Here is a 15,737-nt window from a genome sequence, read left to right as displayed (position 1 = left end):
GGTTTCTAAGCCATTGCTCTGCCCAAGTAAGACACCTTAAGGTTTTAAAAGGGGTACTACTCTCAAAAGGGAAGAAGCAGATCAAGATCAATAAGCTACTTTTCTCTACTCTCTGAAGATACAGAGAGCATACTTTGAGGGAGGAATACTTTTCTCTAAAATCTTCTCTTATAATCATTTGCTTTTAACAAAAACAACCAGCTGTTCAGTTTTGATAGTGAAATCAGACCTTCAGTCAAAGCATGCTACCTGGTCTGAGAAAATATAAAGTGGTCTGCTCATTCTAAAATCAATTCACATTCAAGTACTCCCCAACCCTCACAACTGTTCTGTCAGGCATAGTCATGATATTCAGTTGGCAATCTTTATGACAATACTGTAAAGTATGTATTATCACCCAACTTTAAGACAAAAGTGAGGCTCAAAGACCTACCAAGGTGACTGTGTCTTCCTATGCTAAGTTCAGTGAAGTTTCTCCCATGATGCCCCTACCAATGAATACTGTCTTTGAATTTCCTTCCTCTCTTATAAATCTGAGCTCTTCCTCTGAAAGCCTTCAGGACTGGCCCCTCAGGAGAAAGCAGTCAATTAAAGTGCGCCTTAAACCAGGGTTCTTGTTACAAAGGTGTGCTCACTGAGTCTCCTTTCACTGTCCCCTGTCTCCATGTCTTGGAGGTGTTTTTTTTTCCATCTCAAAGTCCTCTTCCTTCCCAATAAGACTAGTGGGGAGGCCTGAGCAGCAGGGACCGCTACCTGTGGAAAGCCTCAGAAAGGCTGAGCAACCCCCCTCCTGCTAACAGGAGACAAGATGTGTCCACCAAAGAGCCTGCTGGGCAGCTGGCAGCAAGCTGTCTTCCTCGGCCTCAGCCCTCCTTCTTCCTGTCCTTTCATTCTCTCTTCCTAGTGAGAAAGCAGAGAAAGACCATGCTGTGGGGAGACCGTTTCCATGCTCCTGAGAGGCCAAAACAGAAGGGGTGGGCTACGGTGCCTCTCATAATGGAGTTTGTGCCTTCTAGGGCAGCAGGGAGGCATATGACATCACAGGAAAGGTGGAAAAGAGGAAGAAACTGCACTTTGACAGGCAGAAGCTGGACTGTTGCAAAGTACTGTTACTTTGGGATGATAAAACCTAAGACACTAAGAATTGGCTCATGATCAGCTGAGGTGTCTCACTGAATAGGGCAGAACACAGATATTCTCTCGTCCCATGTGCAGCTCAACCCAAGGTTAGTAATCCCCCTTCCTAACAGTGAGAAACTCTGGTCAGATACACCAACTGTACCATTTTTCTTAACTTTGGGTCATTATGTTTGTTCAAAGGTTTCAACACGTTACAAACCTCTTCCTGAAGCTTTGCATTAGTCTTTTCCAAACCATCTATCTTGGTCTGAAGATCTCCAACTGTGCAGCTGTAGAAAAATAAAAATATTAGGTAAGTGTGAACTCTTTTTTCTTTAAAGTTTTTTTTAAAAGATGGACACAATATCTTTATTTATTTTATTTATTTATTTTTTATGTGGTGCTGAGGATCAAACCCAGTACCTCACAAGTGTGAGGCAAGTGCTCTACTGTTGAGCTATAACCCCAGCTCCTAAGTGTGAACTCTCTGTTTACCCAAATTGTAAATGATGAGAAAGGAAATTCTTAGATTTCCTAGATGAAATGAAAAAGCAAAAGGACTTTAACTCAGAGGAGATGAGAATAATAAAAATATTGTTTTTATTTAAAAAAATTTAAAAATACTTTCCAATAAGTTTCACCCCTAAAATATGTGATTTATTCCCTTTTTAGTTAGCTGAAAATATTTTTATTCCAATACAATAGATGATGGAACCACATAGCTAAGGTAATAGTAACAAAGTATTGGTACTTTGGTGCAGGAAGATCAAGTGATTTTTAAATTTTTATTTTTTTTAATTTTTTAATGTTCTTTCCTACCCACCCTATTTTTTTTGCAGTGCTGGGGATCAAACCCAGGGCTTTGCACATGGTAGGCAAGTGTTCTACTGTTGAGCCAAATCCCCACTCCCTTTCCCTTAAACCCCTATCCTCCTTTTTTTTTTTTTTTTGCAGTACTGGTGGTTGAACCCAGGGCCTCTTACATGCCAGGCAAGTTCTCTACCGCTGAGCTACATCTCCAGCCCTTATTTATTTATTTATTTTTGAGACAGGGTCTTCCTAAGTTGCCAGGAGGCTAGCCTCATAGCAACTTGGCCTCCTGAGTAGCTGGGATAATAAACAGCTGCCATTGTACCTGGTTACTTTCCCCCTTTTTTTTCTTGACCAGGGATTGAATCCAGGGCACTTTGGCACTGAGCTACATACCCAGCCCGTTTTATTTTGAGAAAGGGTCTTGCCAAGTTGCTGAGGGTCTTGCTCAGTTGCCAAGACTAGACTTGAATTTACAATCCTCCTATCTCAACCTCCCAAGTTGCTGGGATTTTAGGAGTGCGCCACTGTACCTGGCATTTCCTCCATTTTTGAAATATTACATAGTATGTGCTTTTATATTAAAAAGAATGTAAAAAGCTAATATAATGAGTCATCAAATAGAAAAACAATGGACTTGATAAACAATAATGATAATCCCCACAATAATAGCAGTAACTTATTTTTTGGACTATGTGCCAGGCCCTATCTGTTCTAATTATTTTATATGCATCAACTCAATGACACCTCTCCCCCACCAATTTGGTGAGGTAGATTCTACTGTTAGTCTAGTATACATGTAAATAAATTATAACTTTACATTAAAGAACTCACTGGAGTTCATACCTCCCCCCTTTTTTTGGTACTGGGTATTGAACCCAGGGGTACTTAACCACTAAGCTGCATCCCCAGCCATTTTTTGTATTTTTATTTAGAGATGGAGTCTCACTGAATTGCTTAGGGCCTTGTTAAGTTGCTGAGGCTGGCTTTGAACACGAAATTCTCTTGCCTCAGCCTCCCGAGCTACTGGGATTACAGCCCAGCTTATAATGTCCAGTTCTTCTTCCTTTTTTTTTTTTGGTACTGAGGATGAAGCCTTAGCTTAGGGCATATTAAGCCCACTCTACCACTGAGTTACAACTCAAGCCTCTTTTTTTGTTTTTTACATTTAACTTAATTCAGTTAATTTATTATTAATTTTTTCTTCTTTTTCAAATTAATTTTTTTTTTTTTTAGTTACATATGGACACAATGCCTTTATTTTTATGTGGTGCAGAGAATCGAACCCAGTGCCTCATACATGCCAGGCAAGCTCTCTACCACTGAGCCACAACTCCAGCCCTCTAATTCTTTTAAAATATCCATGAAGAGCTGCAGACATCTGAAACCAGGGAATCTTGCTCAAGAGCCTGTAATTTAGAGCTGGGCATGGTGGCACACACCTGTAATTCTAGCAGCTCAGGGAAAGTCTTAAAAGAGTATTCAATTTCCAATTCTATACCAACTGTAACAGAAAATAGCAACAAAGAGAAAATACCATAAAAAGACATGTCCGTAAGAGAAAAAACCGAGATGAACAAAGCTGGTAAGCCAGTACCAAATATAAGCTTTGGGCAAATGACTAAGAAATTGTTCCCAGGCACAGAAGTAAGGCAAAATTTATTAATTCATTTTGTGAAGCTGTATAACCATGAGGCCATGCCAAAGATAGAAAACTGAGGAACAATTAAGTCAGATTGTAGGTTAAAAGAACAGTAAAAGTATTACATGTGATACAGGAATGGTTCAGTACGACGATATCCAGTAATAAAATATATAATATCAATAGATCAAGGGATATAAACCATGATTGCCTTAATGGATGCTAAAACGCATTTGATGAAATTCAACATCTGTCTCTTATAAAAACTCTCAAATTAGGAATCAACCAAGGATCTCTCTTAAAAACCAGCCAACAGTTAAGGGGTGCCTCCAGGCAGTGTTTCCTGAAGCACTTCTTTGTCTGTTCCATTGGTTTGGGATCAGGGGGCCTGCCCCTGGGAAGTACTGCTAACATTCGATGTACTTTCTAGAAGGGGGTTCAGAGAGAGAACAATATGTCTTCCAAGACTTTAGGCCGAGCGTCCCCTGACATTGAACCTCTCCCAATAATATATCTAAGCCCTAGTATTTCTTTCTTTTCTTTTCTTTTTTTTTTTTTTTGAGAGAGAGAGAGAGAGAGAGAATTTTTTATTTTTAATATTTATTTTTTAGTTTTCGGCAGACACAACATCTTTGTTTGTATGTGGTGCTGAGGATCAAACCCGGGCCACACGCATGCCAGGCGAGCGTGCTACCGCTTGAGCCACATCCCCAGCCCCTAAGGCCTAGTATTTCTTGGAACACATCAGTAGCCTTTCAGCTAAAATTTCTTTAAAAATCAAGAAATTTTCTTGAGATTGTGATCACATTGATCTTCAAAGTCTAGCCCAGTGGTTTTCAACCTTCTTCTAGTCCAATACACTAGGGGTGGGGAATGGAGGAGGCTATGTGCTGATTTCCATGAGTAACAGGGCTTGCTATGGCAGGGCCTGCCAACCACATGGCTATAGGTGAACAGTGGAAATTTAAGGTTTAATGTTATTTACCTGTCCATACTGTATAACTGCACAAAACAAAGAACCAAATATTCCCCAAAAGTTGTTTATCAAGAAGAAATCCTGGGCTGGGGATGTGACTCAAGCGGTAGCGCGCTCGCCTGGCATGCGTGCGGCCCAGGTTCGATCCTCAGCACCACATACCAACAAAGATGTTGTGTCCGCCGAGAATTAAAAAATAAATATTAAAAATTCTCTCTCCTCCCTCTCTCTCTCTCTCCCCTCTCACTCTCTCTTTAAAAAAAAAAAAAAAAAAAAAAAGAAGAAATCCTTTTACTTTAGTCTGTACACATGAACACTTTATGAATGATTATAACCCCTTTTCATGGTTTGGAAAAAAAAATCAGTACAAACATGTAGAAACTCAAAAAGTCCCAAGAAGGGGCTGGGGATGTGGCTCAAGCGGTAGCGCGCTCGCCTGGCATGCGTGCGGCCCGGGTTCGATCCTCAGCACCACATACCAACAAAGATGTTGTGTCCGCCGAGAACTAAAAAATAAATATTAAAAATTCTCTCTCTTTCTCTCTCTCCTCTCTCACTCTCTCTTTAAAAAAAAAAAAAAAAAAAAAAAAAAAAGTCCCAAGAAACAGTGACAAGATACTGAATACCACTGGAATAAAGGATCGAGTCCTACCTCAGGTGCCGGTTAAGTTCTTCCACATAATTTTTTTGATCAAGGACATCAGTAATTCTTTCATGCCTTATAAAGAAAGCATACAAAGGGGAAAAATTTATTGGTGGTTAATAGTTTGTAACTGTCCTCCAACCTTCTGATCATCTTGTAGAAATGCAAATGCCTTCGCAAACCAACAGTCAGAGCTGAGTAATGTCTGCATGGCCCTTGAGTAAATAGAGAGCAACACTAGCCAGGGACATAGCATCTGGGGCGTGGGGAACAAGTGCCCTTAGAGAAGGTACCCAGAAGATGTCCTCCCTCTTCTGCAGACTGGCCAGGTCTTTGGCAAAAGGGGCAGTAAAAATGGAGAAAATCTACAAGCATGCTCTGTTCTTCTGCAGAGCTTAATTCCTTACTGAAAATTAAAACATATTATCTGTTATTAATGAAACTAAACAAAAATAAAATCTAATTTTTTTCTTGGTGGAACTGGGGATTAAACCCAGGAACAGTTTACCACTGAGTTAGACTCTCAGCCCGTCTTATTTTTTATTTATTTTATTTTATTTTTTAAAAATGTTTTAGTTGTACATGGAAACAATACTTTTATTTTATTTATTTATTTTTATATGGTGTTGGGGATTGAACTCAGTGCCTCACATGTGCTAGACGAGTGCTCTACCACTGAGCCATACCCCAGCCCCTTATGTTTTTATTTTGAGACAGGGTCTTGCTAAGTTGTCCCTGAACTGTGATTCTCCTGCCTCAGTTTCCTGTGTCACTGGGATTATAGGCATGTGCCACTGCAATGCCCCCCCCCCCCTGCACAAAACAAAACAAAACAAAACAAAAAAACCAATAACCAAAAACTCCCTAAAATCTCAAAACAAAAACAAGAGTAGAGTTCTCTGGCTGGGCATGGTGGCACATGCCTGTAATCCAAGAGACTTGGGATGCTGAGGCAAAATGATTTCATGTTCAAGGCCAGTCTCAGCAACTTAGTGAGGCCCTAAGCAACTTAGCAAGACACTGTCTCAAAATAAAAAATAAAAAGGGCTGGGGATATTGCTCAGTGGTTAAGCACCCCTGGATTCAAACCCTGTACCAAAAGAAAACAAAAGAGTAGTATTCTACTACTGCCAAAATTTCATTAAAACTGTGAAGAAAATAGTATACTATGTAGTACTTACTCTTTGCCACCATCAAGATCCTGCACATCCTTTAGGTAGAGGGAAAAATCAATCACTCCAACCTGATTTAAATAAAATGCACAAGTTTAAATAAATGATAACATTTCTCATTTTCAATAAAGCCTTATAATTCTTGGAATTCAGGATATTCAATTCCACCACAGCTAGATATCTAAAGAATCACATTATTTATCAAGATTAACAAAGTTCTGCCAGGCATAGTGGTGCATGCCTGTAATCCCAGCAGTCTGGGAGGCTCAGGCAGGAAGATCTTGAGTTCAAAGCCAGCTGCAGCAACTTATTGAGGCCCTAAGGAATTCAGTGAGACCCTGTTTCTTAATAAAACCTAAAAAAGGTCTGGGGATGTGGCTCAGTGGTTAAGCGTCCCAGTACCAAAAAAGTTTAACAAAGTTCTTTGGGTATAAAGTAATTATAAAAGAGAAAGAGAATGCTATCTAGACAGAAGTAGATATTTTAACTGACACTTCTGAGTCCTTTTTTTTTTGTTTTAACATTTTCAGTTGTAGATGTACACAATACCTTTATTTTATTAATTTCTTTTTAAAAAATATTTATTTTTTAGGTGGATACAATATCTCTGTTCCATTTTTATGTGGTGTTAAGGATGGAACCCAGAGCCTCACACGGGCCAGGCGAGCGCTCTACCACTTGAGCCACAACCCCAGCCTCTTGTTAATTTACTTTTTATGTGGTGCAAAGTATTGAATCCAGAGCCTCACAATTCCTAGACAAGTACTCTACCACTGAGCTACAACCCCAGCCTTTCTGAGTCCTTCTTTACCCAAATTTTGGTGAAATGATCTATCTAGTCTCTATTTCAGGGAAAATTCTCTGCCAGTGCTCGGAGCTAGAGAAGACTAAGACCCCTTAAACATCTAAACATCAAAGGCTTTTGATATTTCTGTTAAGAAATAAAGCACTTGTAAGTGAAGCCATTCCTATTTAAATTACAGGAAAATTGGGTACAACTGAAATCTCCACCTAGAGGAAACACTTAATTCAACCATGTTATACCATATCACAAAGAATCAGTGGATCAATGTATGATAATTTGGAAAAGTCCCAAGATACAATTTTAAGCCAAATAATAATATGTATATCATTAACCCCAGAATAGTAACCCCACTATTTTAAAACCAAAGTTGTATGATGGATTTAAGACACAACTATACCTTTTCTACCTTCATCCCTTAAACCTACATGGCTTTAGTGCCAATCTTTTTTTTTTTTTTTTTGGTACTGGGGACTGAAACCAGGGGTACTTCACATTCCCAGCCCTTTTAATATTTTATTTAGAGACAGGATCTTGTGAGTTGCTTAGTGCCTCAGCCTCGGGAGCTGCTGGGATTCTAAGTGTGAGCTATTGCACCCGGCTCTTAGTACCCGTCTTGATAAAATGCAGTAGAAATGATGCTGTATGACTTCTTTAGCTCAGTTAAAATAGACAATACAGTTTCTATCTGTCTATTTCTCTTAGAATATATGCCACTGAAATTCTGAGCTTTCATATAAAAAGTAAAAAGGCTTGATACCACCTGGAAAGACTACACACAGATAGCAATGCCTAAGAAGCCCTTGCTGTTCCATCCCCAGCTCTTTTCAGTTTGCTCAGTTAGAGGACAGACACTGCAGAGAGCAAGCCCCAGGTAATTCTGGCCCCAGCTACCATCTAACTGTACCACATGTGCTCTTGAACAAGAACCACCTACCTGACCCCATTCAACTCCTAACTGTGAGAGATACAGTAACTGAGATAGTTTTCATGTCTGTTGATTTCTTACACAATAACAGAACATTAGAAGATTTAATTTAAAACAAAACCTTTGGATACATAAATGAAGAGAAAAGGCTGTAAAAGATTTCTCCCCAAATCTTTACCACAACTTGTGGAGAAGAGAGGACTGAGAGGGAAGAGAAGGGAATTCAAACTTCACTTTTTACTCTATATTCTTATATACTGCCCAAGTTTTTTTCAGCAAGCATGGATTTCTTTTGTAATAAAAAATGAAATCATAAAAACATATATAAATCAGCTGGAAAATACAATGATAGAATGAGAAAGAACTAATTAATAGTGAAAATAGAAATTAATGGATTAGAAAACAAAGCCCTATTCTCAAAGTTCAATCTGTACCAAGTGTGATCAATATTTAACAAGTGCACAGTATTATAGATGAGGACAGTGAGATTTTAAAAAGCTGCAACAGAAAGTTGTCATACAACTCTAGTCTAAAAGATCTGAATGAGGGCTGGGGTTGTGGCTCAGCGGTAGATTGCTCACCTAGCACGTGTGAGGCCCTGGGTTTGATCCTCAGAACCACATAAAAATAAATAAAATAAAGATATTGTGTCCAACTATAACTAAAAAAAAAAAAAAAAAAAATCTGAATGACATGATTTCCAGCTGGGCAGAGCGATGCATCTTTGTAGTCCTAGCAACCTAGGAGGCTAAGGTAGGAGGATTACAAGTTCCAGGCCATCCTGGGTAACATAACCACACAAACAATCAAAACACAAACAAAAAGGGCTGAGAATGTAGCTCAGTGGTTCAATTCCCAGTACTACAAACAATAACAACAACAACAACAACAACAATGACAACTTTCTATATGGCAAAAAGCTTTGAGAAACAAACAAAAACCCCAATTAATTAAAAACAAAGATTTCAAAAAAGGGTCAATGTCCTAACCCTATTAAAAAAGATACGAAACAACAAAAAAATGGAAAACAGAAAATTGGGCAAAGGACATGAATAGGCAGTCATAACAGTTCAAACAAAACTTGATACTTCTTTCCTTCTTAAAAATACAGATTTGAGATGAGTTGTACTGTCTATCTGAAAAGGACTGAGAACATGTGCAGTGTTAGTAAGAGGAAGAGGGTTCTCTTACATAAGGCCAGAGGATAGGTCCTGGAGGTCAATTTTACAGTATGTGGAATATAGTAGATACTGTAACAAAACAACTCCAAAATTTATCCTAACTAAGTAAATGAACAAGAGTACAAAGAGGACATTTATAATATTAGGACAATATAATATTAGGACATTTATAATATTGTTGCTATAACATGGAAATGATCTAAATTAGTAAGATATTGGTGAAATTATGGTATGAATTATGGTATGTTTAAAAAATGGAATACCATGCAACCATCTTAAAATGTTTTACATCTCTACTTTCATTGAGTGTGGTATGGAACGTATATTGTCAAATTAAAAAAAACACCAAGTGGACTGGGATTGTGGCTCAGCGGAAGAGCGCTTGCCTAGCACGGGCGGGACCTAGGTTCGATCCTCAGCACCACATAAAAAAATAAAGGCATTGTGTTGTGTCCATCTACACCTAAAAAATAAATATTTAAAAACAAAAACAAGGGCTGGGGATGTGGCTCAAGCGGTAGCGTGCTCGCCTGGCATGCGTGCGGCCCGGGTTCGATCCTCAGCACCACATACAAACAAAGATGTTGTGTCTAAACATAATAAAATATTAAAATTCTCTCTCTCTCTCCCTCTTTCTCTCTGTCTCTCTCTTTAAAAAAAAAACAAAAACAAAAACAAAAACCAAAAACAAAAACAAAAAAACACCAAGTGCTGGGGTTGTGGCCTAGTGGTAGAGCACTTACAGAACATGAATGAGACACTGGGTTTAATCTCGGTGCTACATACAAATAAACAAAATAGGTGCTGGGGTTGTAGCTCAGTGGTAGAGTGCTTGCCTAGCATGTGTGAGGTACTGGGTTCAATCCCTGGCACTACATAAAAATTAAAAAATAAAAAACAGGTATTGTGTCCATCTACAACTAAAAAAAATTTTTTTAAAAAATCAAAAAACCACCAAAATGTTGTGCCTAGGATATTTTATTCATGTATTCACTTTTATTCATGTACCAGATATGTACCTTGGAGTAATGATATTATGCGTGGTTTAGTTTCATTTTAAAATACTTCTAGGGGCTGGGGTTATGGCTCAGAGGAAAGAGTGCTCGCCTCGCATGCGTGAGACACTGGGTTCGATCCTTAGCACCACATAAAAATAAAATAAAGGTATTGTGTCTACCTACAACTAAAAAATAAATGTTAAAAAATACTTCTATTACTGATAAAACTTCAACAGTAAAAACAATAAAAAGTATTTTTCAAAAAAAAGGTTTGTAGGGCTGGGGATATAGCTCAGTTGGTAAAGTGCGTGCCTCACATGTGCAGGCCCAGGGTTCGATCCCCAGAACCAATAAGGAAAAAAAAAAAAAAAGTTGTGTGTATGGGCAGGGAGATGTTATAAAAAAAATGTGAGGCCCTGAGTTTGATCCCCAGTACCATGCATACACTGACATCAACAAAAGTTGATGTGGACATAGAGGGATTTGGGAAGCTTTAGTTTAGTTTTTTTTTTTCCCCATGGTACTGGAGATTGAACACAATGCTATATCTCTAGCCCCCCCCTCCTTTTAAAATATCTTTGTTTATTTATTTTTTATGTGGTGCTAAGAATTGAACCTAGTGCCTCACATGTGCAAGGCAAGTGCTCTACCACTGAGCCACAACCCCAGTCCCCATCTCTAGCCCTTTTAAAATATTTTGTTTTAAGACAGGGTCTTACTAAGTTGCTGAAGTTACTGCTAAATTGCTGAGGCTGATGGGAGAGGGGAGGAAGAATGGAGGGAATTGGTAGGGAATCATGAACTAAAATAGATTTCCATGCACATAATGTTTGCTGGGATGAAGCCAACTACTATAAAGTAAAGTAACTATAAAGTTCTAAAAAAAAAAAAAACCCAAAAATCAGGAAAAAGAAAAAAATTGCTGAGGCTGGCCTTGAACTTGTGATCTTCCTGCACAAGCCTCCCCAGCAGCTGAAAGTATAGGCACATACCACTCTATCTGGCTTATACTTTACTGCTTACTCTAATTTGTGTCCCATTTTATCAACCTGACCTCCCACCTGACTCTATTTTCCCACTTCTCATCCAACCTTCTGGAACTTTTGGACTAGTCTTCTCAATGTTTTTGCTATGTGTACTCTAGGCCACTTCTAACTCATGGCCTGAATGGCTACTAGATCAATCTTTCTCAAATCCAGGCCTGGTCATTTTAGTACAGTGCTTAAAAACCTCCAGCAGCTTTCCTAGGTTTAAAGGGTAAGAACTAAACCCTTTAATGTGACACTAATGGCCTAATAACCTGCCAGTTTCCAAAACCTTTACCTCACTGGACAAACTCTATTCCGGTATGAAGAACATACTAGGCTTTCTGGTGTGCCTCTGTCCATCACCTTCTGTGAGTTGCTTTCCCCAATACTTTCCTCTCTGCTACAGCACAGCACTTTGCTCAGTTTTCCACCAAAAGGCTTTTGATCTCTGTCCCTTTTTAGATTCAGTACATGTTTGCAGATTCCATGTAAAATTCCAGGGCTAATTCATTCATCTAGAGCCAAAATCCCATTTTACCTGAGAATCCAAGTCTTCTCCTTTTAAGCAGAGGTTGGCATCAAGAACATTGAGTCCCACCAACAGACCAACAATCACCATCCCTTCTTCCTCCATCATCAATGCCTCAGGTTCATAGAACTCACTAAAAGAGATTGACATGACAAAGGAGATGCTCAGAAATAACTTTTAGATTCCTTCACCACAACCTGCTCTGCTTTTTCAACTGTTAGCTGATAGGCTAGCTACTGACCTCATCCAGGAGCCAGTAGCTACATGGTGGCAAGTTCTTTTCATTTATTTCTACTATGTCAAGTACTACTATTCCTTATTGCTACTATTTGGATATTAAGTATCTCCTAAAGATCTGTGTGGTAAAGGATTGATGCTATTGGGAGGTGGTGGAACCTTTAAGAGGTAGGGCTGAATGAGAGATCTTTAGGTCATGACAGGTGTGCCCCAGAAGGGAATATTGGGATCTTAGTTTCTTCTCTCTTTTGTTTCCTGTCCAGGAGGTGAATGGTTTTTACTCTGCAACATGCTCCTGTTGCCTTGCCAGAGACCCAAAGCAACAGGGTCAACTGATTTTTTTTTAGAGTTGAAATCTCTAAAAAATTATAGGGCTGGGATGTGGCTCAAGCGGTAGCGTGCTCGCCTGGCATGCGTGCGGCCCGGGTTCGATCCTCAGCACCACATACCAACAAAGATGTTGTGTCTGCCGAGAACCAAAAAATAAATATTAAAAATTCTCTCTCTCTCTCTCTCTCCTCTCTCACTCTCTCTTTAAAAAAAAAAACTATAAGCCAAAATTAACTTCTTCTAAGATAATTCTCTCAGGGTTTTTTTTCCCCCCTTCTGATTGGGAATTGAACTCAGAAGTGCTTTACTACTAAGCTACATCCTTAGTCCTTTTTTAAAAAAATTTATTTTTATTTTTTATTTTGAAGACAGGGTTTTGCTAAGTTGCTGAGGGTCTTGATAAAATGCTGAGACTGGGGCTGGGGTTGTGGCTCAGAGAGAGTGCTCGCCTAGCATGTGTGAGGCCCTAGGTTCGATCCTCAGCACCATATAAAAATAAAATAAATATATTGTGTCCACTTATAACTAAAAAATAAATATTAAAAAAAATGCTGAGACTGGCCCTGAACTTGTGATCCTCCTCATAAATTGCTGGGATTACAGGTGTGCCCCATTGTGCCAAATTTTAGGTATTTGTTATAGTGATGGAAAGCTGACTGATATATTCTCCATCCTTTCCTCTTTCTGTGGTTTAGGATGGGCTCTTCCCTCTTTCTGTTTAAGGCTAATTCCTCCATTCAGATCTTGAACCCCAGTCCTTCTCATTATCTCTTGAACACTGCATTCCCGAGCATCATTCTGCCTCTCCTACTCTACATTGGTTCCCCATTTGCAATGATATGAACTACTTCTACATTTATGCTCTTGATAAACAGGAAATAGGAATCCACAGCCTCCCCACATCCAAGAATAAAACCCTTTCTTTCCTCTTCCTGTGTCCCACTGAGCGATCTGTGCTGTAAAACCTTCCTTACCGCCTAGTCATCTCAGTCATTTACAGTGGGGCTCCACCCCCTTTGCTATTGATTCTTATCACTAATGATTTACTAGTTTATCAAATCCACTGGCACCCAGGCAATTCTGTGTGTGTGTGTGTGTATGTGTGTGTGTACACATACATATGTGCATTCAGAACTTAATGTCTTAAGAATTAGCATATTAGAACAAAATCTGTAGCTCAATTTACTCAGTATAATTATATTCAGACTACAATGTATATGAAATATTTGAAATAAGTATTTATCACATAAAAAGATGTTCAATAATAGGCTATGACTTAAAAACACTGAAAATTTTGGGGTTTAGACCACACTGTAAAAAATATTTTTATCTCACTCCCTAAAAGAATTAACTCCAAAGTGATTCCTGAGTTGTAAATTCTTATAGTCTAGAGAAAATTCCTTTTATAATGACTACTTACTTATACAGATACAAATATAAAAAATGAGCCAGTTATAAATTTCAGTGATAGGCAAATTAAGTTTTTACTAATGATAAAAGATATAAAATTTTATAAACTGGATATGGAATCCTGAACTCGGTAATATAGATGTGTTCTGTTACAAAAAGCAGGATTTTATACTTTTAAAATTGCCCACTGTGGACTGGGGTTGTAGCTCAGTGTTAGAGTGCTTGCCTCACATGTGTAAGGCACTGGGTTTGATCCTCAGCACCACATAAAATATAAGTAAATAAAATAAAGATATTGTGTCTATCTACAACTAAAAAAAAAATTGCCCACTGTATCTAGTTTTAAACTCATTTCTTTCTTGTTATCATTCAATGTAATAAATACCATTTCATAGAAACTGGAATAGTTTGTCAGTTATCAAATCTTAGATATTGGTACTTTTAAAGAATTATATTCAAAATTTTTCAAAATGAAGTCATGTGAATATTCACTCATAATGACTTTCAGATATCAGTGCTCAAAAGAGAAACATTGCTATTTTAAAACTATGCCACAGAATAAATATTTAAGATGATAATTTCAATAAAACATTATGTACTCATATTTTAATTCAAAATGACCTACAGAACTATGCTCTAATTATTTACAAAGCAAAAGATAAGAAAAGATAGATGATGAAATACCTTAAGAGATGTTTATTGTCTATAAGTACTTTCAGATAATCTGCCAGTTTCTTTTGCATGAGAGCAAGATAAAGCCAAGCTCTGCCTCTTCCCACAGCTGTCCTAGAATTCAAACAGAACCAAACTGTTGTGTCATAACCATAACATACAGAAAAACCAAACCAAACCAAATCCCCCAAAACCAATCTTCAGTTAAGCCAGAGTGATATACATGATTGTGCTCTTGAATGCACAGAACAGTGTGAACAGGTGCTTTAGGGTGGAAGGAGGGATGTGCATCATTTGGGCATGCAGAGAAAAAGGCCCACTGCATAATACCTTTGTGTATTATTTAAGTTTTATACCATGGGCATGATATATTTCAATAAAAGGAAAATAACTTAAAGCCAAAAAAATACAATTTCTAGAATAAAACAAGATAAAATTTCATGGAGAGCCAGAAAATATTAGGTTAGATTTGTATAGGAAAAATGTTTTTCAAAAGACTGATCATCATGCATGTTAAAGTGCTGATGTCTCATGAGTTTTCTAAGGCATTGGCTCAAAGGGGCAATTTTGTTTTATTTTTAATTGTAGTAAAATACACGCAATATAAAATTTATCTTCTTAACCATTTTTATTTATTTTGCTTATTTTTTTGGCATTGGGGATTGTTTGTTTTTGTGTGGGGTGCTAGGGATTGAACCCAGGGCCTTGTGCATGCAAGGCAGGCATTCTACAACTGAGCTATATCACCAGCCCTTGGCACTGGGGATTGAACCCAGGGATACTTTGTCACTGATCTACATCCCCAGCTCTTATTTTTTATTTTGAGACAGGGTCTTGTTAAGTTGCTTACAGCCTCACTAAACTGTGCAAGCTGGCCTCCACCTTGGATCCTCCTGCCTCAGGCTCCTGAGTTGCTGAGATTACAGGGTGGCTTAACCCAATTTTAAACATATACTTTCAGTAGTATTAAGTAATTTACACTGTTTCCCAGCTGGTCACCAACTGCACAAAGATGCAATTTGGAAAAGGCTTGCATTAAACATTAAAAGAAAAAAAGCCTTCCTATTGTAGATCTAAAACCACTTAAAGAAAAAAAGATTGTTTCTAAGCACAGCAACTGCATTTGTAACATCAAAGAAAGTAGTGAAGGTAATCAATAATCTGCATAAAAGGAAGGTCTTCGGGCCAAAGACCTTGCTACAAAGGTCAAATGCAGTCTACGTTTCAGAAGCCAGGCTCAGAAAAGTTAATCTAATTTCA

The 15,737-nt window shown here is 38.2% G+C and overlaps 1 protein-coding gene across 2 annotated transcripts in view; it reads right to left on the bottom strand.

Moving 5' to 3' along the window:
- Rufy1 (RUN and FYVE domain containing 1) overlaps positions 1 to 15,737 on the bottom strand; it is a 57,432-nt gene that overhangs the window by 22,646 nt on the left and 19,049 nt on the right. The window contains exons 4-8 of one of the 2 annotated variants that reach the window (XM_026414281.2): positions 14,490 to 14,591; positions 11,838 to 11,961; positions 6,372 to 6,433; positions 5,200 to 5,265; positions 1,340 to 1,409 (exon numbers count right to left, since the gene is read on the bottom strand). In XM_026414281.2, the coding sequence (XP_026270066.1) occupies positions 1,340 to 1,409; positions 5,200 to 5,265; positions 6,372 to 6,433; positions 11,838 to 11,961; positions 14,490 to 14,591 (424 nt within the window). The remainder of the gene's footprint in view (positions 1 to 1,339; positions 1,410 to 5,199; positions 5,266 to 6,371; positions 6,434 to 11,837; positions 11,962 to 14,489; positions 14,592 to 15,737) is intronic. The other variant, XM_026414282.2, reaches the window with a different exon arrangement.

This window comes from Urocitellus parryii, chromosome 1, assembly GCF_045843805.1.
Source record: "Urocitellus parryii isolate mUroPar1 chromosome 1, mUroPar1.hap1, whole genome shotgun sequence".
Classification (NCBI taxonomy): domain Eukaryota; kingdom Metazoa; phylum Chordata; class Mammalia; order Rodentia; family Sciuridae; genus Urocitellus; species Urocitellus parryii.
Note: the sequence above shows the minus strand (reverse complement) of the source record. Positions and strands in the feature narration are given on the sequence as shown.